Source organism: Rhamphochromis sp. 'chilingali' (assembly GCF_963969265.1).
Source record: "Rhamphochromis sp. 'chilingali' genome assembly, chromosome: 5".
In the NCBI taxonomy this organism is placed as follows: domain Eukaryota; kingdom Metazoa; phylum Chordata; class Actinopteri; order Cichliformes; family Cichlidae; genus Rhamphochromis; species Rhamphochromis sp. 'chilingali'.
In genome coordinates this window covers 19569764-19592658 of record NC_137932.1, presented here as the reverse complement: position 1 = coordinate 19592658, position 22895 = coordinate 19569764, and the positions used below count along the sequence as shown (strand labels likewise).

Sequence of the window (22895 nt, the reverse complement as noted above, 5' to 3'; positions counted from 1 at the left end):
TGGCAGAGACGGAGGCAGATACATTCTATAGGAGACAGTGAACAAGTATACAGTCTAAGTGTATCGATAAAAGTAAAACTCTGTCAAACCTGGGTCATCATGGTTTCCTTGTACTGCTTCTTCTGTGTGACTTTGATTGGAGGTTGCTTGGTCACGGCCGAAACGAGGAAGTTCATCAGGATGTCTTCACAATTAGCCATGCGGTCCACCATTGTCAGCAGGCTAGCCGGTATGTAGTGAGTGAACAAGTAGTGATAGTATCTGATGCATAAAGGAAAAGGGCAGATTAGGGATTAGGATGTGGGTGTATTTTTCATTTTAAAAGCCACAATTCTGTTCTATTTGGTTGCAGTGTTGCACTCTCAGCAGCATGGGAGCACTAGATCACTGTCAGTGGTTACCTCCCTGACAAGGTCTCCCGCCCCTCGCTCTTACACACAAATGCATACACACACACACACTTTACAATGTTCCTTTTGGCACATTTTTTTCTACCTTACATTTCCATTTGACAGTCTAAATAACAAAAATAACTGAAGAGGTGCATTGAGCATCCTAACAATAGAACAACAAGAGAGCTGTTTATCTGCATGACAAGATGCCTTTAATCCCTTTGGAGAGCATCACTCTTCTCCATTCAATTTACCGCTCTGCTTAATACTTGAGTTTACCATTTTTTATTTTAGCCCTAGCATTGCATTTTTGACAATTGTTTCATGATATAACAGAGGTGGAGAAAGATTATATTATCCCTTTTCCTAAAGATGAATTTTAATGTGGTTTGCATCTTAGAGATGGGATAAGTATTTCTGGGAAGCTGGTGGAATGATATGCAGAACATCTGCACCATGAGACAAACTGACTGCAGCACTAAAAGAGAAGCTGGACTGCAGTTTATGTCTTTACGTAATTGCTTTTAATGAGTGCTTATACATTAGCACCACTGCTAACATAAAATATAGCAGCATTAAATTTACAGTGGCTATGTGCATAGACAATACTGACTAATAAAAAAATATTTAAAAATGCTTTTTTTTTAAACATTTTATATATATTTTGTTTAACGATCATTACATGAGTCATCCAAACTTAAGATATAAATATAACCTCTCTAAAAATGCTGGGGCAAGTCTCAGCAATAGCTTTAAAGGTTTTTTCTTTGAACAGACAAGTAGGTAGAGTTGTGTGTGTGTGTGTGAACTTTAAAAGAAAATCATGAGTCATATCTCCAAGTTTTCTTGGTGCATCCTCTATATGATTTTTTTTATATATACTCTAAAATATGAAGGTCCTTTGCAGCACAACACAAGAAGAAAAACAAGTCAACTGTCATATCCGCAGGTGTAGGTGTGTGGCAGGCAGAGTTGTGGACCCAAAAAAAGCAGGACTTGGCAACACAGAACTGAACTAAAAAACACAGCTTTAATGCTGGAAAAACAGGCAACAAAAACAAAAGGTAAAAAACCCAACTGAACAGTCACAACCATAAAAATAAACTGACTCAATCATGAGAGGAAACACAGACAGAACCACCACCTACGATGAGGGAGAGCGCAACAGAGAACAGAACAGTGAACATAATACATATATATAAACAGAAGACTATCAAAATAAAACAGGAAGTACAAACACTGAGACTAAGATTCCAAAAGACAAAACACAGTTCAGGGGGTCAACCAGACCTCAGGGCAAAACTCAGTGGCTGAGGCTGGCAGTGGAGACGATGAAGGTCTGGAGGTGATGGTAGCAGAGACCCACTGCAATAGGACTGGAGTCTGGCGATGGTGTGGTGGGCGGAGACCCTGGGGCGACAGGACTGGAGGCTAGGAACAATGGAGATGTAGACCCCTAAAGCAGCTTGGCAGGTGGCCAGCGTCAGTGGCGAGCCATATACTGCCATGGTGTGGAAGCCTCGGACCCAGACGGTGCAGAGACTTCTGATGAGGACTGGGGCCCCGCATTGCACACAGCGCGCTCTGGTTGCTCAGGCTGGGAGTACGCAGCAGGCTCTATGCTCTAGATGGCGCTGCTTGGCCTAGCACCCAGCAGATGCAGGAGACTGCCGCTGCTTGGCTGAGCACCTAGCAAATGGCCACAGAGTTTTGCAGTTATCATTCCAGTCAGCGTCGAGTAGGAATTTGTCAGCTGTTGAAGGATGAGGAGGTATTCATGTGCTGCTGACGTGACAACAGGAGGAGGAAAGCATGAAGAGAGCAGTTTTTGCAGTTCTTCTTTAGCCTCGGTGAGAGCACAGACCATCTCCGGAGACCGGGGAAGCTGGAGGAGCAGAGGGTTCCTCTGGATAATCGCATCAGTGGTGTTAAGTCCAACGAATTTCATCCTTATGCCCATGACTTAGGAGATGTGAATCAAAAGACTGTTCATCCGTGTTAGAGCCAGCCCACATTCTTTCAGGGCTGAGTCTGCTTGGTCCATTATTTGGTCCCGTTCTTCTGTCATATCCACAGGTGTAGGTGTGAGGCCGGCAGAGTTGTGGACCCAAAAACCACAACACAGAACTGAACTAAACATCTAAGCATTGGGCAACAAAAACAAAAGGCAAAAACCATCCAGACAGACAGAACCACCACCTACAATGAGGGAAAACGCAACAGAGAACAGAGGAAAACACAGACAATAAGACAAGGAGGATAACACAGCTGACTAAACTGACCGACGAGACAGGGGAAGCAAAACTGAACATAATACACATGAAAACAGAAGACCATCAAACACTGTGACCAACACTAAGACACATGGGCTTGACACAGGGACTGGGGAGAAAACAGACAGACATGGGTACATGACTGTGAAGGCTGAAAGTCAAAGAGATGAGACTAAGGAAGACTGAACTCTAGAGATACCAATACAGAACTAGAATGTAAACCATAACAAACACAAAAACAGGAGTATGACATCAACACTTCACGGCTGCAGGCTCTAAAATTTTGAAATGCAGAAAAAAGCAGATTACTTAATTATTTACTTATCTTGATCTGCAGAAACTATTTGTGCTGCAGGGCATTTATCCTATAGGAATGTAATTATTCCATGTCAGGGCCTATATGTCCTAGGTACAAACCATGATTGGAGGCAATCATAAGTTCACCATGTACTGAAGGGTGTTGTTAGCCTTTATATACATGGCCTATAATAAGACCAAAACTCTAATTCTAAAACTAGAATCTTTGAGATTTTGGGGGATTCAAGACTTCTTAACACAACTTGCAGCTATCCAGTGGTAGCAAGAATACAATTACAGCCTCTCTTAAATAAGCTCAAGAAACATTTTTATTTTAATCCACAGGAGCAGTGCCTCTACTCCTCCCAAACGGCCGAGGTTCGAACCCTATCTAAGAGAAAACCCAGAGACTGTTCTGAGAGGTTATTTCTGCCGCTTTTATCTGTAATCTTACTCATTAAATCACGACATAATGCTTGTAGCTACAGGTGAGGGCGGGAAGGCATGCTGACTAATAAGTTGATAATGTCACCTTCATGCACTGACACACTGTCTGCATCACAGACGATGCCATGTGCCATCTTTCTGTGCCACTCTTCTGCCATTCACGTCAATACAACTTCACCGACAAGCAAGAAATCCTGTGGATTTGTACCTGTGGTAAAAAGCTGCTCCTGTAAGGACCATGGAGTACTCATTGGTCCACTTGGAAGTGTAGCCCCAGCGTGATCTGGAACTATCCCAGTAGTGGCTCCTTGCTGGATAACCAACAATACGCTCGGGAAAACTTTGCCATACAGTGAAGGCAAAGTCCACCTGGTCAAATAGAAAAGAAAGAAGGTGTTGAATAGATTAGATGTGTAGAGGAAATGTAAAAAAGAAAAAGAAAAGAAAAAGAAGAAGCAAAGGTGGAAGCACAATGAGAAAAAATGGAGAGAAGAAAAGCACAAAGAAAAGCAATACAGCTTATTCAGAATATTTGCGGTGTGGTAAAAATTGCATTCAAAACACCTGTCAAATGGCATTTAGCCAGCTAAACCAACAAGGCCGTCTTCTAAACAACTTCTCTGCCTCTTCACAACTACACAAAGAATATTTTTGAAGCCATTTCGCAATGTTTTCATTCCAGCTGTAGCACTTCATGTTAAAATGTCATTTAAATATCAGAGTGCACTGATTGATCAGTTGGAGAGCTCTAAGTCACATTCTAAACCTGGCTGTGCCGACCTGATTCATAATAATTTCCTCTTGCATGATCAAATGAGGTTTCATTTTTAACTTTTTAAAGAAAAATCTTTTTTTAAAACAAACAGATTTATGCAACATATTAATAATATCTATTTATCTACTTATCTATTATTCTCAGGTCATAAAATCCCTAACCCTCAACTTAATTAAGTCAGACTGCTCATGTTGAAAATGATTCATTACAGGGTCAGGTGTGCTGTCTGGGCTCCAGGTTTATTATATATCAAAGATGGGGAGTGATGAATAAATATACCTTCCCAGGGATTATTTGTGCAGGTAACTTCTGTGGTAGTGGAGGCTTCAAAACAGCAGGCAGTGATACAGGGAGACAAATGAAATATTTTGCAACTTAAATTAGGAGGGTGTGCTGGTATATATTATAAGGAAAGTTTGAAAGTGTGTAATGCAGTGCATTTCACAGACTTCTGTCCATTTTAGTGCAAAATACAACCCCACCAATGGGGCATGAACTGTGGTTAACTGGTTAACAGGCTTGTGATTTACACCAACACCATTCCTATTTTGTTGCTATTTCCATCAGGAGTGCTGCGGCCAGGAAGTCAATTTGGCAGCGTCAAAGGAGACTGTGTGTGCATCACCAATAAACTAGATGCTTTGAGGATCGAGACCCTGGAAGCAGAAACAGGTTGCTGGTCTTGCATTGTGGTCATCTTTTAAGCAGGTGCCAGCTTTGACTGTCTCCTGCTCCATTTTCCTTGGAGACTGCCTACTTCACAATAAAGAAGAAATTTCTCATGGCCTTTCTGTGGAGCAGCTGGTGCCCTTGAAGAAGATGGAGCTACCTGACAAAGACCCTCTTTTGAATACCAAAACACCACTGAGACATTCGGCCAGACACACTAGAGAATAAGGGGTTCGGCACATAATGAAATACTTTGTTAGACACACACACACACACACACACACACACACACACACACACACACACACACACACACACACACACACACACACACACACAGCAATTAATTACCAGAGTAGCACAGGTAGAGGAACTAGAAGTTGGAGAGGGGTGAACCAAAGGTGGATGTTCTGTCATGAACTGAACTACTGTAAAGCATCTGATGTAAGCTGAGAAAAGGTGATTCAAAGCACAGGTCCTCACGAAGGGACATGTTAGCTGTGTGTGTGCGCTGTGTTCCTGTATGAAAATGTGCCCATGTGGCAGATATGTGTGTGTGCGTGAGTAAGAGAGAGCAAGAGACCACTTACATGTGAGTGAGTAACAAAGCACAGGTTCATTGCAATCTGTCTGTCTTAATTATCGTTTAATATGACTGAAAATTTCTAATGAGCCTTGAACATAGTCTGTGTGTGTGTGTTTGCAAGATTTCCCAAAGTAAACAGTTACATTTAAAGGCGCATTAAAGTTTATGGTAATGGTCACGGCTATGTTTCAGGTTATTGTAAACTTCCAAGATGTTAATGCAAGATAATGTAACAAACTTTGAACTGACGGAAACACAACACACAAGTGTGTGTGTGTGTGTGTGTGTGTGTGTGTGTGTGTGTGTGTGTGTGTGTGTGTGTGTGTGTGTGTGTGTGATTCATACTGATGGATTCTACAAAGCCAAAATTGATCTGAAAAGTCGAGGGTCAATCCAGCAATAGATCTGCTACAAATCTCTCCTGACATTTGGGTTTAACATGTCCAGTCTTATAAGATGAAAAGGTGTTGCATCAGATTTTAGAGCCCCTATCTCCCCTCAGTGTTTTCAATGCTTTGGTTGTTGAAAAGTTGTGTCTGGTTTTATTTATTTATTTTCCTCTCCATGACGCAATGCCGCTGCAGTGCTTTCACTGTCAACCTCCACCTGTCTTCAGGATGATAAAACTCAGGAAAATGTGTCGTAAACTGATCTTGTATCCAGCAGGTTTGGAGTGCTGTGGCGTTGATGAAGTTTTACCAGCAGTCTCAGTGTGATCCAAGATAGCCAGCTGGGTTTTAAGGTCTGCATTTTGGGGCTAAAGGGAGCTATAGCAGTTTTGTATTTTGCAGCATTTTAAGACTATAGCCATTCTCACCAAGTAGTCTCAGTGCTGTGAGGTTATGTCTCATCTTTGCGACTCCAAAAGTATCTTTCATTGATTGCTTAAAGGTTCTTCTATAGATTGCAAAGGTTAAGCATTTGGCGTTCAGTGCTGCATGCCAGCACTACAGTCTATTATAGCTTCTACATACAAACATCAGCTGAATCTCCAAACAGTTAAATTAAATTAAAGTTAAATTATTAAATATGCAGCTCCAATATCAAGACATATTCTCTTCAAGGTAAAGGTTTATAATTTACATGTGTATGCGGAGCACACCAGGCTTCCTTGGTTCAAAGGGAAGTTAGGGTAGACTGAATTTGTGCTCCAGATTTTTTTTCAGCAAATGTCCAAATGGTAAATGTTAGGGCCCCAGTCACAGAAGCCTAGAGACCAACTGGTGACAATTTGGCCACGGTTCACCCCAAACCAGTTACAAGCGTTGAGTGGCTGGATGTTGCTTGTTGTCCCTATGTGAAATATACTGTATTTCAGTATTGCACCAAAAACCACATTGTGATGCCTTTGGTCGTGAGCAGATTGCCTCTTTGTGACCAGTTTCACTCATGAACCTCCAACTTCATCAACCAGTAGGGGACTACACGTTTTTCCCTAGTGACCAGAAGTTGGCAGGGGGCTGCAGACTGGTCTCTAGGCCTGTGTGACTGAGGCTTTGAAGTAATTTGGAAGATGCATGAGAAAAGCCAAAGGAGGACATAGGGATCGATAGAGGGGTTAAAAAAATGTTTTTTGAATTAATATGATCCAAGAATATGTTGTCTTATTTTATCAAAACTGTTTCAAAAACTTACTACAAAGCACTTAATTTAAAGGACCCTTTTATGTACTTTAGAGAACCATGCACACAGAAGGAAACTAACAGTGAGACCAGAGACCACAGAGTGTCAGTGAAAATGCAGGGATTTGAAGTGATGAAGAATTCAAATTTAAACTAATATTGGGTTTCCTTGCTTGCTGTTCTGGATTAGAAACACACCAGGTTTTAGATGCCTCTAAATTGGCTTCATTTTTCTTGAACACCACATGCATCTTTTATAAAGTGTTTTAGACACAAGATTTAAACCACTCACAGATGAAGTAAATAACACTCATTATCTTGGCATAACCCATGTTCAGCTGGTTTGCTGTGTTCATATAGACCTTTGACACAACTAAGCAGTGATGGAGACCATGAAAGACATTCAAAAATCACTTGAAGGTGGAAGAATTCAGATTTTGATTGGCAGGATTTCCCACACTGTCAGTCCAATATCGAGCATGCTGAAGCCGGGGGCCTCAAAGTGACACTTTCAACTCATCCAATCAATCAATAGGTAAGAAATATGAACTTAATGGGAGAAAATACCCTAAATGAAATGAGATAGCGTCAATGAGCAAAAGAAAGCCATAGAGGTCAATCATTATCTTTTCTATGAATTCATGATTTGTTTATGTGTGTACTGAAAACCTTGAATACTAATGAAAATAATAAGTGCTCTGAAACATGTTCAAACCCGGAGACAACCTTTAAATGAAATGAGGATCAAGATTCTGCCACTGCTGTTGTAACACAATTTCCATATCTATCATATAGAAAATGTCTTCCAAAGGGCATAATTCAGCAGCATGCTTGGCTGCCCAATGAGAGACAAAAGCTTTGTCAGGTCGTATCCCCTTCTCTAATCTCTCTTCATGGAATAATCATACATTTAATGAGCTGAAACAATGTAATTATGAAATTGGCACAGCCATTCTTCTGCCGAGGTATTGTAATATGAAAAGTCCTATTAAAAGTGTAATGTTCTCTCTTGCACATTTTTAGTGAATTGACATATTCCATCTCCTTTCAATAAAGCCTCTCACCATGTTAAAAGGGCAATTAGAGCTATGGGTTAGTAAGCACAGCAAAGATTCACTTCACTTCCTCTCTTATTCACTAGTTCTCTCCCTGACATTTTCTCCCTCCTCTCGTTTCATAAAACAAGCCGTGTGCTCATAAAAGTTTAGTTGTAGAAACTTGCTCATATTGCTGTGCCTGAAATTGTGGTGCTATAAAGTGTAATTGCGATCCCGTTTGCGTAGAAAAGGTGAACATTGACTTGCTCCGATCAATAAAACATCTTAGAGTTTAAAGATATATTCGATCTCTAGGGCTCATTGGGCCTCACAATCTATTATGGATTGCATCTTTCATTCGCTGAAGATCTGCAGAGAAAGAAACAAGGCAGCTACTTGTAATGGCTCTTAAAGCAGGAGCACTAATTTAGCATCACAGATGAGCTGCTGGTGACCGTATTGCTGCCGTGAAGGTAAGGAAACTTTGTGACTTGGGTCATACTTGTCTGTATTTGTCTATCTGGACATTCATGCAAATGACTGTATGTTTGATAACATTATAGTTCATATGATTTCAGAAAACTTTCAACAGCTTTTACTTGTAAATAATGTTTTTCAATTGAAATGTATAGAATTCTTTAATAGAAAATGTACTATGAAGGCTGTTTTCTTAAAAAAGCTTTCTACACACATTTCCACTCTCTATTACACATTCCTTATACTGTACAGGGGATTGTTCATGTATCACCTCTAGATTTATACTACGGATGAAGTTAATACAAATATTTAAATAGCCATTAAATTATTATTATTTTTTTAGTTTTAAAGTCTACCACTAGAAGGCTGCAGTACTGCAATTAAGGCTGTTAATCAGCCTCCAAAAATATATATAATATAAAAAATAAATATAAATGGCTACAGCCTTCAACAATTCAGAAAACTACACAAAAATCAAATTCGGGGTAAACTTTACCAGGTAAAGTTAGCATGGAACAAATCTACCACAACTGTGCATAATGTTTTTATTTTTGAATGGTTTAAAGTGAATTTTGCCTCCAAGTGTCACAAGTATCTAGACGGTTCTAGCCCTAAAAAAATGACAATAAAATATGTTGACAGTATTTTCTGATTTGTAGTACTATGCAAATCTTTTTTTCCTTCCTGTTTTTATTTTAAAGTAATTAAACCAATATCAGAGGAATTTTTTTTGTTTGTTTGTTTCTTAAGCCACAAAATCTAAACGTTTTTGAAAGAAAAGCCCACAATGCAGTGCTATCAGTCATGGTCGTGAGAACCAACATCAAAAGAGCTTTGAATGCCCTTCAAGTCTCAAGAACTGTGTGCCTCTGCAATGTTCATATTTCAGTGGTTTTGCTAAGCCCCACTTGGCTCACTAACTCTGCTACAATATTTTAAAAAGGTGGATTATCAACATTATTTCCTCCCTTGACAGAGCTTCAAACAATTCTCTGGTTTCTAATTTGTTCTAAAATAGTACAAAAGTGTTCCTCATCCTTGTTTTTAAGTAACAAGTGAGACTTTAATCAAAGAACTTTTTCCCCTTTCTAGCCTGTATTTTCTTTCACATTTTAACACTGCTCACATTATTCCTTATCACATTATTCCTTTCTCTCACCTTTTCACTGGGTTAATTTCAATTACAAGAATACAAATTGAACGAGTTCCACAGTACTTTAGTAAAGGCAGGATCTCAGTTTGTGGCGTCTGTAATCAGAACTCTTTGCTATCCGATTCTGCTGCCATGTTAGACTTCCTACTCGTCTCGCTTAGTTTTTAATCATCCTTTAAAGGCAAAACACATTTTCCACCTTAAGTTCAGTGGCCATGGTGCTGTTTTGTAGAGTGAGGCGTTTCATTTATAATGAATAGTATTCATGACTCTTCGAGAACAGACTGTTTCATTTCAAAGAGGACCAATAATGTGTTAAGAAATCGTCACCTTTTACCACTGACTGCCATAAAACCATGCAGATCACATCAAGCTGTAAAAAAACATTTTTATACACAATTATAGTATTCAAGTATTCATTTCTATCAAAGTTGAGTAAATTGTAGGGATGAACACAATTTGTGTAAATCTCTGCTTTTGCCAACTTGCTCAGCAGCTTTTAAAATGTTTCACAAAGGCGGTTTATTAAATTTGGGAAAGTCTGCATATTAGGAGCCCCAGGCAAGGTTACTTGAGTTTGCATTACTTTTACCAAAGCCACTGATTAATCCTCATTGTCAAACTATTTTCTACAGTGGCCCTGAGAGCTAAATGAACTGCAACTTGAAGTGAGCTGTAAACCAAAAGTAGAAACACGCTGAAACAAACAGGATCTACATTTCCCTGTGGTGTCAAATAATAAAGCTTTTTTCTGAATTATCTTGCTTTTAAAATTTGCAGATGTCTTCTCAAGCTGCAGCAAGTGCAGCTGTCAGGTCAACTGTACTTTGTTTTTGTAAACTATATTGACAAATGTACTGGGACACCTACACATTTCACCTACAGGAGCTGTACGGCCATGGAAAGTCTTGCCAAGCTACACCATTTTTGGGCTGGAGTTAAAGCCAGAGGAGATTTGAAACTCTGCAGTTATTGAGTCAGCAAAGCTCTGGTGACTTTTATGCACTATGCACCTCAGCACTCGCAACCCCGCTCTTTAACTTTACATGCTCTGAGATGCTGTGGTTCCTAAACACTTCAACTTTTCAATAATACAACTTACAGCTGATTGTAGAATAACATAACCTGACTTCTTGCAAAGATTGCATTCTATTGCAGTACCACACCTTCACTAATGTTTGCAAAAAGCAGACTGCAAGAGCTTGAATTTATATACCTGTGGTAATGGAAAGTATAAACACCTGAATTCCAAGGTAAAGAAATAGCTAAATAATTTTGTCCACATAGTGTAACTTGAAAAGTGAATAATAGAAGATATACAATAAATCTGACAGCTCTATATTCTTCACCATGATTGTCAGCTAATCATTGAAACTGTGACATTTTTCTTATTAGCCAAAGATTAAGGTTTAGATTTTTTAGTTTTTAATGTTTTCACATTTTTAAAATGCTAAATGAGTGAATGCTAGCTTAAGTCAGTTCAGTGAAATAATTTTGTAAAAGCAGACATTGTAACTGCTTTAATTACCTCCGTCTCAAATCAAAGACCAGTTTTCACTAAATATCTTTGAAAGTCATTGTTTAGGCTGAGAGTAAGAAAAAGGAATAGTTCTTCCATGTGTTTTTGCACAGCTATATTGAAGTGGCTTCTTTACTAACTTGGGATCTGAGGCTGATATCAGTGTTTGGTAACAATGTGCCTTGGGAGCATCGCTGTCTCACCTCATTTTGTTGATAAAGCACCAGTGTCTCAGTTCACCTGTATGTAAAACTTCAGTGTAGTCTCAGTTGGTTGATCAACTATCGTTAACTCACCTCATTGGTTGAGAGAACAGAGTCTTCATCCAGACTGAGGACTGCGTCGGTGATGATGGCGTCATGGGGGAAAAAACGACTGCTCATCGTCTACAGGCAGAGAGAGAGGAAGTAGTTTGCACTACTGTTAACTGACAAACTTTAAGGAGTCTGAGCTTTTTTAGGGATCAAAGAAACCTATAATACACATTATGTATTTTAAAGGTATAGAGTTGGTATAGCAATATAAAGAAATCTATAAAAAATAAAGGAAAAATAGTTTCACCACCCCAACCCCCAACTGTGTGTTTTATCATTCACTGTGCTCACTTAATAGGTTTTGTTTGAGTTCTGATCAATTCAGTGCCTAACAGAAAGCATGCAACAGGCCCTGATCCATTAGCCCAAAGATCGCTGCTGCTGATGTTATTGACTCATAATTAACGTGTGAATTATTTAACTGTTTGTGAGGAAAAGTAACAAGGGCATAAGTAATTGGTGAAAAATAGGTTCAGTTGAGGTTTCAAACAACCTGCTCCCGGGCTCAGCACTCAGGATCTTTCAAAATCAGTTATCTTAAATGTGAGTGGGTAGCAAAGAACGAACAAGTCAGTATGATGAACCCCAGACAAAGCATGTAATTTATACATTCACCGGCCACTTCATTAGTTGCACTTCTTTAACAGTCACAACTCATTTATGCATGTAAGCATGGTCCAAAAAAATCAAAATGAGCAACAGAATGATGAATTACTCATACGTGGCATGGTTGCTGGTGCCAGACAGGCTGATCTTAATACTTCAGGCAGTGCTGAAAATGTCCCTACGGTGATTTAGCACACAAACATCTCTAGGGTTTACAGAGAAGGGTCTGAAAAACAAAAATATCAACTGAGTGGCAGTTCTCTGGGTGAAACTGCCTTGTTGATCTCAGAGGTCACTACAAGGTCATTACAACCAATTTATGCAGAAGAGCATCTCTGATCACATGGCACCCCTAAACTTGAAGCAGATGGGCTACGAAAAGCAGAAGATCACAGGTTTGATGGTGAAGGTGTAATTGTGAGGGATATATTTTCTTGCCACACTTTGGGCACCTTACTGCCACTTGGGATGTCATCCAATGGAGGATTAAGATTATGTTTTAGCTGCAAATAAATCTGTAGCAACGGTTATGATCTCAAAATGGTCCAAAATCACTATAAGGAATGTTTCCAGCACTTAGTTGAATATATGCCATGAAGAAGGCACAAAGTGGCTGTTTGAGTGTATACAATATTCTCAACAAAAATAGTTAAATCCATAATATTAGCTCTGTAGCAACATATAGCGAGAAAATATATTTTTGCTTCATCTTTAACTCACCCAGAAAGATTATCTTTTCGACTGGAATTATCTAAAATGTGGTTGTGTAAAATTTGCAACCCTTACAGCTTCCTTTCAATTATTTCATGATTTTATGTCACTGAAATGAAGTGTCATGCCACAGTGGTGATGTTTTACATGGATTCATGACCTAAAAAAGAAAAGTAAATTAAATTTACACCCCCAGGGGTAACATTAAGAGGCTTATTTTGTCAAGTAAGACCACAAATCTCCACAAGCTTAATGTCTACTTCCATTTCAGCCTAATGATCTGACGGATGCTGAGATGAAATTTATTAGGAAATTAAGCGTAACATCAAATGAATTTCAACACAAATCCCCGACATTCTTTCAAGTATTTGAGAATGCCACATCAAATTCTGCATTAAATCACTGCTTAAAGAAAGAACTCCTGGCAGAAAATGTGTTTTTCTTTGGATGGTTGCCCTATAATCAGGAGACATGTACCTTATTCAGTCAGGACAGTGTTCGCATTAGCCAACAGCTTCTCAATTTCCTCAGGAAAAGCCACATGGCAGTGAAACAAATTGCTAAATTAACCACAAAAGCATGCCTGACAATCTGCTGCATTTTCCAGACTTAGTGGTGGGAATGTATTAAATCAAAGTTGCATGCACACATTTGCATAGTCAATGTGCATATAAATAGGCATGAAAGTCTAATCTTGCATACAGTCTTTACATTTTTTCTTCACTACATTTTCAGCATCTGAAGGACATCATTTTCAAAATTTATTGCTTATTTTATCATCATTTTTCTTCTTTCTTCTTTCACTAAATTAGAAATATATTTCTTACACACACACACACACACACACACACACACACACACACACACACACACACACACACGCGCGCACATATTATGAATCGTCCTGGAAATCAACATTAACATATGCCAAAGCAAATTCATACAGTTATGGTTGCAGATTCAGTAAGAAATTTGTCTCCTCCTGAAGTCAATATGGATTAAAAGTCAGAGAAAATATCACATCTGCATGTTTTATGGCAACTTAGGAAATACAATCTGCTTTCATTAATAAGGGCTGCAGTTGAAATCATTTTATCAAAACTTTTGCTCCTTTGTCCTGTGTAATTGGTCAGAATTGTGGTCCAACTATACTTGATTTTTCTTTTTTAAGTTTTTCACTCTTTTCAGTTTTAGATCTAAACTGTAATAAGTCAAGGACTATGGGACTGATTAACTTGCCACAATTTCATTGCAATCTATCCATTCACTGTTACATGTTTCCATCTCTACATGGAATTTAATTTGTCCACTACTTTAGTTTATGGCCAAATACAGTACACAAAAAAAGCGAATTTTAGTACTTCTGCATTTGTGCAAATTACCAGTTTGCTAACAGACTAAACTGATATGGTGAACATGTCGAATGTACATGCCATATCAATGTTAGCATATGGGTGATAGCATTTTAGCACTAAGCAGCATGACTGTAATCTCTTGAAGCCTCAGTCAGTCATGTACTGTGTGCAGGCAGGCAGGAATGGTGGCCCCAAAGTGTAGACTCCAGCAGGCAAACGTGAACTCAAAACTCAGCTTTATTTCCTGGATGGCAAAAAGAACAGAAAGCTAACTAAACTGGAAATATAAACCAAGCAAAAACAGGCTGATAGGCAGAACACACAGCATGGAATACTGGAGACCACAACACAGACAAAGGAAAACACAGGGCTTAAATACACAGAGGGAGCAATCAGGGAATGGGAGACAGGAGGGAAACACACCTGGGACAAATCAGGCCTAATGAGACAAGGGAACCAAAACCAGACACATTAACATAAGACACGGACCTTCAAAGTAAAACAGGAAACACGGACTGAACTTCCAGACACAGACTCACAAGCAGACACTGCACCATAGGGAACACAGAGATGTAGGACCAGGGCAGACACAGAGACACACACTGGACACAGAACAGAGGGAGTATGGAAACCATAAGAACTACAAAATCACAAACTAAGAACAACTGGAGAAATAGAAATGCAAAACAGAAACCAAAACCCTCACAGTCATAAACCAAGATGAGAACACAAATAAAAGTACAAAACTGAAAACACTGGGTCAATGACCCAGGTACCCTAACACAGTCAGACAAGCCTGGAAACTAGTTATGACCGCCTGTCTATGTTGGTCACTAGAAAAATGGGCTGGTAACTGGTTGCTGGAGGTTGCTTGCTGGGTGAAATAATTCGTAAAGGGCTCCACCACCACCTATGTGATTGTTACAACTTAAATAAGTGTGACACAAAGCAGAAATGGAGAATGTTCACCTTCAAAGTAAAGGTTGTGCCTTATTGCTGCAACCACCACATTTCAAAAAGGAAAGCTTCTACTTTCACTTTTACACTTTTCACAGTTTTACTACAGCTTGGATAGTAGTTTGTGAGAGTTTGAAGCCAAGCTGGTGTCTTCCAAACAAAGTACTGGTGACCAATACAGCCTGCTAGCGACCTGCGCAATCTCAACGACATTTGTGTTGCAGCATCATATGTCTCTTTGTAGCCAATTTCAGCTAGTCCCACTAAAAAGCTACAGCAACCATTAGCCAGCTACAATTTTTCACTAGTAACTGGTGATTGCCATAGAATGACTGGGGCCTAAAACATGATTTAGAAAGATTAACACAGTAAATCTACTTTTTACATCTTAGCATTCACTGTATTTTACCATAGTTTTGTGTATAGTGCCCTCTATGCATCTATATAAAGACTTTATAAAAGTTTCTTTGGGCTGAAAATTGTCCAACTTAAGCTCAACTTGCTTAAAACACAAAACAGTACCCTTCAGCAGTAGACATCGGTATTGGCACTAGCCCTCAAAACCTCTTACTGGCTAAAATTTACCACCCTTCCATCACACAACCATGCTTCCCTGTGGCTAGTGTCAATGCTTTTCTGCCTCTAGACAGAGATTAGATCCCACTTAAATCTCGGGCAGTTCAGTGGTCTGAACTTTATCTTTGTTGCTCTCGTTCCACTCATTTCCTCTCTTTATGTTTGCCATGACTTCTGTTACTTAAAGGATAGTCTTTGGAGATGTCTTTTCTGATTCTATGCCATTGATATATCAAGAAGTTTCTAAGTTAAAGTTAAAGGTCAAAGACCATGTGGGTATCTGAAAGATGATCATAACCTATCAACAGCCATTTTCTCTCATGATGAATAGTTTACTTGAAAAACAATAGTTATATTTGTAGTTTAAGAAGAGTTATACTATTGGTAATGAAGACTTTAATAAATCCCTCATCCCCAAATCCAAACAATATTTCTGGTTATTTGCAATTTCGAACTGCAATAATATGCTAACAATGACTGTTTTTTTTACAATGTCATTACAATAATTTAAACAATAGGACTCAAAAGTACAAAGCTTTTCAAGGTTGTCAATAGTCAAGGTCAATAGTGTGTGAATGGGTGAATGACTGGATGTGTAAAGCGCTTTGGGGTCCTTAGGGACTAGTAAAGCGCTATATAAATACAGGCCATTTACCATATATATGTCAGGGTTCCTGGGTCGGTGACCCAGTGTTTTCAGTTCACACTCACTGTTTATCTACTGCCTGTTCCACTTCCTGTTTTATTGTGTTAGCCTTGGTCTGTGTGTATTATGTTCAATCCTCTTCCCATTATCATTAGTTCATTATGTTCAGCTGTGTACTCACCGGTCCCTCATTATCATCATTATCACCAGTCTGTGTATTTAAGCCCTCTGTTCTACCCATTCAGTGTCGGGTCATTGATGATGTTGTTTCTGTCGTGTGTTCCGTCCAGTCAGTCAGTCTACCAGTCCGCTAAGTCCAGCCAGCCAGCCATCCATCCATCCTATCATCTGTTGTCTACATATTCAATAAACCTCGTTCTGCACCACGAGTCCTGCATGTGGGTCATCCCTTCCTCGCCTCCGCACACGAGCCCTGACAGAATGACCCGACCCGTGCCAAGAAGACACGCTTTTGACCCAGCGGACTCGGACCTCTACGAGCGGCAGGAGGTAGCGCTCTCCTTGTGGGCTGAAAAACTCAAGGAGAGACAGCGGCTCTTCGCGGAGCGAGAGCACGTCTTCGAGGGCACTCGCTTGGCTCTGGGCGAGCCTCGGAGACGCCGCGTTCCCCCACCTGCTGCCTCACCTGCACCGGAGCATCTGCCGCGGAGAGTGGACGTTTCACGCCGCGCTTCGGCCGCTCCCTCTCTCGCTACTCCGCTCCACGCTCACACATCACCTGCCTCATTCACCGGACCTTCAACCTCGTCACGGCACAGCGGCTCCGTCTTCCACCTCGGCTCAACAGAGGCTCCCGTGCCAGAGGCTCGGACGTGTACCCCGCCCGCTTCCTCCTCCCGGAGAAATCGGCGCACACGCCGCCATAAAACGGACCACTTTCAGCCACTCCCGATGGTGAGCTCCAGTGACTGTTTTTCGCACTCACCATCTGATTATTCACTCAAAACGCACAATAACCCCATCTCTGATTCGTGGGATGTTTCCCTCCTGGAAGATTCTGTGAACTGGGAAGATTTGTTCTGCTCTGCTCTCCCAAAGACTGTAAATAGTGGTGGCAGGAAAACCAGAACAATCCCCAATAAACCTGCTAACGTCACACACCCAGTCATTATCTCCACTCCCGTCAGTCAGTCTACCCCCACACCAGTGCCAGCTCCCAGGAGGAGGGCAGCTGCGACCCAGTCTACCGCCACACCCGCTTCGGTTTCTCGAGTGGGGGTGACTGGTGTCCAGCCACCTCCCGTGCCTGTCCCAGCACCTAGGCTGAGGACGGCCAGGATCCAGCCTGACCCCCCTAGAGACTCAGCTGAGGCTCTCCAGCCAGTGCCCTCACGCTCTGGAGGCACGGAAGAGCTAATCAGTCCACCACTTCATCCACCTCCTGACCCAGCCTTTCACGCACTAGCTTTATCCCTGGTTAGGCTGGCTGAAGTGTCCCCTGCTCAGGCACCGGCCTTACTAGCTCAGGCTGTAGCTTTATCTCCCTCATTAGCTCAGTCTGTAGCCCAGCCATTAGCCACACCAACCTCAGCTCTGTCGTCAGCCTCACCTGCTGTTCAGCTTCCAGCCCCGTCAGTTCACTCACCTGCTCTCCAGTCCGCTCCTGTCCAGTCACCCGTAGCTCAGTCTCCTGTCCAGTCACCTGTAGCTCAGTCTCCTGTCCAGTCACCCGTAGCTCAGCCGCCTCCTGTCCAGTCACCCGTAGCTCAGCCGCCTCCTGTCCAGTCACCCGTAGCTCAGCCGCCTCCTGTCCAGTCACCAGTAGTCCAGTCGCCCGTCCACCAACCTGTTCAGTACCCAGAGCCTGCTGTGAGCTACCCTGCTGCCCAGCCAGGGGTTTCCGCACCCGCTGGCCCGGCCGCTCCTCAGCCAGGGGTTTCCGCACCCGCTGGCCCTGTCCTGTGTGTGCCAGGGGCTCCAGTGCCCACTGGTTCTGAGACCGTTTTCGCTGGAGGGCCCGAGGAGCCCGTCCGGCAACCTTCCTCGTCAGCTGGGGGTTCAGGAGAACCGCACCAGCCTCATGCCTCGTCGGCTGGAGGGCCCGAGGAGCCCGTCCGGCAACCTTCCTCGTCAGCTGGGGGTTCAGGAGAACCGCACCAGCCTCATGCCTCGTCGGCTGGAGGGCCCGAGGAGCCCGTCCGGCAACCTTCCTCGTCAGCTGGGGGTTCAGGAGAACCGCACCAGCCTCATGCCTCGTCGGCTGGAGGGCCCGAGGAACCCGTCCGGCAACCTTCTTCGTCAACTGGGGGTTCAGGGGAACCGCACCAGCCTCATGCCTCGCTGTCACCTAGCTCTGCTTCTGCCTCGCCTGGTCCGGCCTCAGACCCTGCCTCTGCCTCGCCTGGCCCGGCCTCAGACCCTGCCTCTGCCTCGCCTGGCCCGGCCTCAGACCCTGCCTCGGAGCCTTCGTCCTCGTCTGGCCCGGCCTCGGAGCCTTCGTCCTCGTCTGGCCCAGCCTCGACTTTGGCTTTTATTTCGCCTGCTGCAGCTCCGGCCTGTGCTTCGCCTGATCCTGCCTCGTCTGGTCCTGTGCCCACCGGGCCATGGCCAGCACGCCTAAAACTGGAGAGCCGCCGCTGCCTTCCGCGCGGCCGGCCCCCTGAACTGCTCCGTCTCCTTCGCCGCCGCCGCCGCTGCCTTCCGCGCGGCCGGCCCCCGGACCGCCTTCGCCTGAGTGGCCGCCGTTGCCTTCCGCACGGCCGGCCCCCGGACCGCCTTCGCCTGAGTGGCCGCCGTTGCCTTCCGCACGGCCGGCCTCCGGACCGCCTTCGCCTGGGTGGCCGCCGTTGCCTTCCGCACTGCCGGCCTCCCGAACTGTGTCCACGTCACCGCCGTTGCCTTCCGCACGGCCGGCCTTCGGACCGCCTTCACCTTCGCCTGACTGGCCGCCGTTGCCTTCCGCACTGCCGGCCTCCCGAACTGTGTCCACGTCACCGCCGTTGCCTTCCGCACGGTCGGTCCGCCGGAACAGTCTCGCCTCGGGCCACGTGGCCGCCCACCCGAACTGTCTCTGTGTGGCCTCCGTCCCTCCGTCCTGGGCCCCCTCCGCCCGCCCTGTTCTGGTTCTTTTTCGTTTGGCCGTCGGGTGCCGGCCTTTGAAGGGGGGGGGGTCCTGTCAGGGTTCCTGGGTCGGTGACCCAGTGTTTTCAGTTCACACTCACTGTTTATCTACTGCCTGTTCCACTTCCTGTTTTATTGTGTTAGCCTTGGTCTGTGTGTATTATGTTCAATCCTCTTCCCATTATCATTAGTTCATTATGTTCAGCTGTGTACTCACCGGTCCCTCATTATCATCATTATCACCAGTCTGTGTATTTAAGCCCTCTGTTCTACCCATTCAGTGTCGGGTCATTGATGATGTTGTTTCTGTCGTGTGTTCCGTCCAGTCAGTCAGTTAGCCAGCCAGTCTACCAGTCCGCTAAGTCCAGCCAGCCAGCCATCCATCCTATCATCTGTTGTCTACATATTCAATAAACCTCGTTCTGCACCACGAGTCCTGCATGTGGGTCATCCCTTCCTCGCCTCCGCACACGAGCCCTGACAATATAATAAAGTCAGCTGAGTATTGTGCAGTAAAAAAGGGGAAAAAACAGCCATGTGTTAGTCATGTGTTTGCGCTGACACTGACATAAATGGGGTTAAAAAGCCACTAAACTATAATTTAAATGAAAGAGAAATGTAATTACTTCTGTAATTAATTACCTCTGCCTGTAGTGATAAAGCCAAAGAAAAAAAGGCCCCAACAACAGGCCTTAACAGAAGCCATTTTGACATGGCATTGCAGGGCAAAATTAATAACATCAATTATGGCCCTGTTCCATTTACATGGGCCAAGATGTGACACACTTAATAGAATGTGCCCATAATTAATTTAAACAATTATGCCTGTGTTTACCCTGCTATGACAATCAAAAAAGGCTCACAGTTTCCTACTTCTCAGCATACCGTTGTTGTAATTTGATGACTCTCAACTTTACGATTCTTATGGAAAACGAGTTGAGTCACGTTGAGTCGACCCGAGTAGGTACTAATTCAGTTCCCTCTTACCACTATCATAAACCTTTGGAAACTCCTCATAAAAAACCCACAACAACAGTAGAAAATGAAGTTGGGAGTTTTTGTTGAACTGATAGAGACCAAAAGTATCGTGACCTCTGTACAATGACAGCACTTGTTCTTTTGGCTCTATGATAAGACAGATGTCTTGTTTTCTGGAGATTTGATGTAGTAGAAGATTTATAAAACTATGCTACATTACACCTTCATTATAGGAACATGCCTGCTGTCACATGTGTATTCACCAACTCTCTGATATCAAGTGATATTCCATAATAAATATAGCTATATTTATATTGTCATTATTTTTGCACACGCTGGTCTGATAAATCCTGGAACACCACCCACACTGGGAAAAAAATCCTCAGTAATGGCTCAGGGACAAAGAGCACAGGGCATTTACCTGGCCTTCATAACCTCCAGGTACCAAACCCGCTTGAGCAGAAGCTGTAGATGAAGCCCAATCCATGGTGGCGTCACCTCACAACAGGACTCAAAGGACCCAATATTCTAGTCCCAGACTGCACCAGAGGATGAGAGCATGTGTCCATGCCTCACAATAAATACTTTTTGTGCAGTTTTTGATCACTTTGAACACTTCTATTTTATGCTCCTTCGCTGTAATTTAAATGCACAACTAAGAAATGAGGACCGATTTTCAAGATGAACTTATAAACATAAAATTCATTGCTTGAAGGCAGGAGAGGTGATATTAAGAGTACATCGATAAAGCTGTAGTCAACATATAACCAGCAGCAGAGGGGAGTATATTGACCACTTCTTTGATCATATTGATTTGTCTGTCATAAATGCTTATCAAGGAGGTCTAATGACGAGGAGCCACTTGTTTCTGATCAACCAGTAATTTTCTCTTTAAGCATATTGCAGTGCTTAACTAGTTGGTGAGTAAACAAAACAAAGACAATAATTTGCAGAAACTACTTAAAGAACTACTTTTCCTAAGTCATCTGACCTTAATCCCATTGATCATTTATGAGCGACACTTGGACACTCAGAGAGCAGAGAATTTCTGATGTCACATGTTGTCACAAGTCAACATGGCCTACCGTACAGCACATAATTGTGGAATTCATGCAGTGAAAATCAACTGAATTATAATCAAACCCAAAATGAAAGCATGACTGTCAATAGTGGTCTCTGACCTTTGGACGCCATGTTAACATATAGCAATAACATTTCCTACAAACTGCTGTCATGGAAGCAAATTTGGATGCACACTGTACTGCCAAAAGTATTTAATCGTCTGCCTTCACATTCTTATGAACTTAAGTAACATCCCATTCTTAGTCCATATGGTTTAATATGATGTTGCTTCACCATTTGCAGATATAAGAGTTTCAATTATTCTTTGCTTTCCACAATGTGGTTTTGTTCACCCCACCCCCTTACTTTAGTGTTACCAGTAACACGTTTTTAGTTTTAACAGCTCTTAAATTAACATAACAAACATTTTTCATCACCAAATTCAGTTAAGTGGGTCGTTCAGTGGGTCTTTCATTTATTTGCTCATTCAGTGGGCCAAACGGGGTGGAGGTGGATTCAGAATCAGAATCAGAATCAGAAAGGGTTTTATTGCCAAATGTTGAGCGGGTTTACAACATTAGGAAATTGCTGCGGTGCTTCAGTGCAAACATACTGTTATAAATACTGTTATTATTCCCATTCATTTCCTATGGCAGTCACCTTTGACTGGAAACACCACAGAGTTTCTGGTCAAACAAAGTTTATTAAAACACTCAAAATTCAGTGAAAGAGGTGCTCATCACTTTTTTATATATTCAAGTGCATAGTGTGGAGGATGTCATGAGGCCTTGAGGCAATCAGATGTAAAACACCATATTTTAATTTGTAAATCGGTCAGATTTGACCCGAACAAGCAAGGTTGTGTTCATGTGAATTTTTGGTGCAGCACTTTCTTTGCAACCAATCTTACCCAACTACAGCCAGTAACTTCCAGCAAAAACTTGCCAACTGGTCAAGAAATACATATTTTTTCCATAGTAACCATAGTTTCCCAATTGGTTGTTGACCAGTCCCAAATCTATGAGGGTCTACTTAAATTTAATTAAAATGAGCTCATTTAAGTATGAGAACTTCTCAGAAATAATCAAGTAAATTAAAGAGTCGTTTGAATACTTACTGAAAGGTGACTCTGAACGTACTTGAGAAAAAATAACACTGAAGGTAAGCGCAGGACAGAGGTTGAGGATAGAGAGAGAGAGACTAAAGGAGAGAGGGGAAGTAAAAGCTTGTAGATGGAGTGCATCCACTCAGCATTACAGAGTAGATACACTCATAACCAACAGCAAATTACTCTGCTGCTGTGCTCTGCTGAGGCAAATGACAAACTTTCTCTCTCTCTATGTGTGTGTGTGTGTGTGTGTG

General features: G+C 42.3%; 1 protein-coding gene across 1 annotated transcript in view; it reads right to left on the bottom strand.

Annotated features, from left to right (window-relative positions):
• The window catches only part of LOC308397091 (exostosin-1-like), a gene marked incomplete at both ends in the record, with an annotated part of 61039 nt that overhangs the window by 5024 nt on the left and 33120 nt on the right, over window positions 1-22895 (bottom strand). The window contains 3 exons of the mRNA XM_080882806.1: window positions 90-261; window positions 3618-3778; window positions 11544-11633. Coding sequence (XP_080738932.1) covers window positions 90-261; window positions 3618-3778; window positions 11544-11633 — 423 coding nt within the window. The remainder of the gene's footprint in view (window positions 1-89; window positions 262-3617; window positions 3779-11543; window positions 11634-22895) is intronic.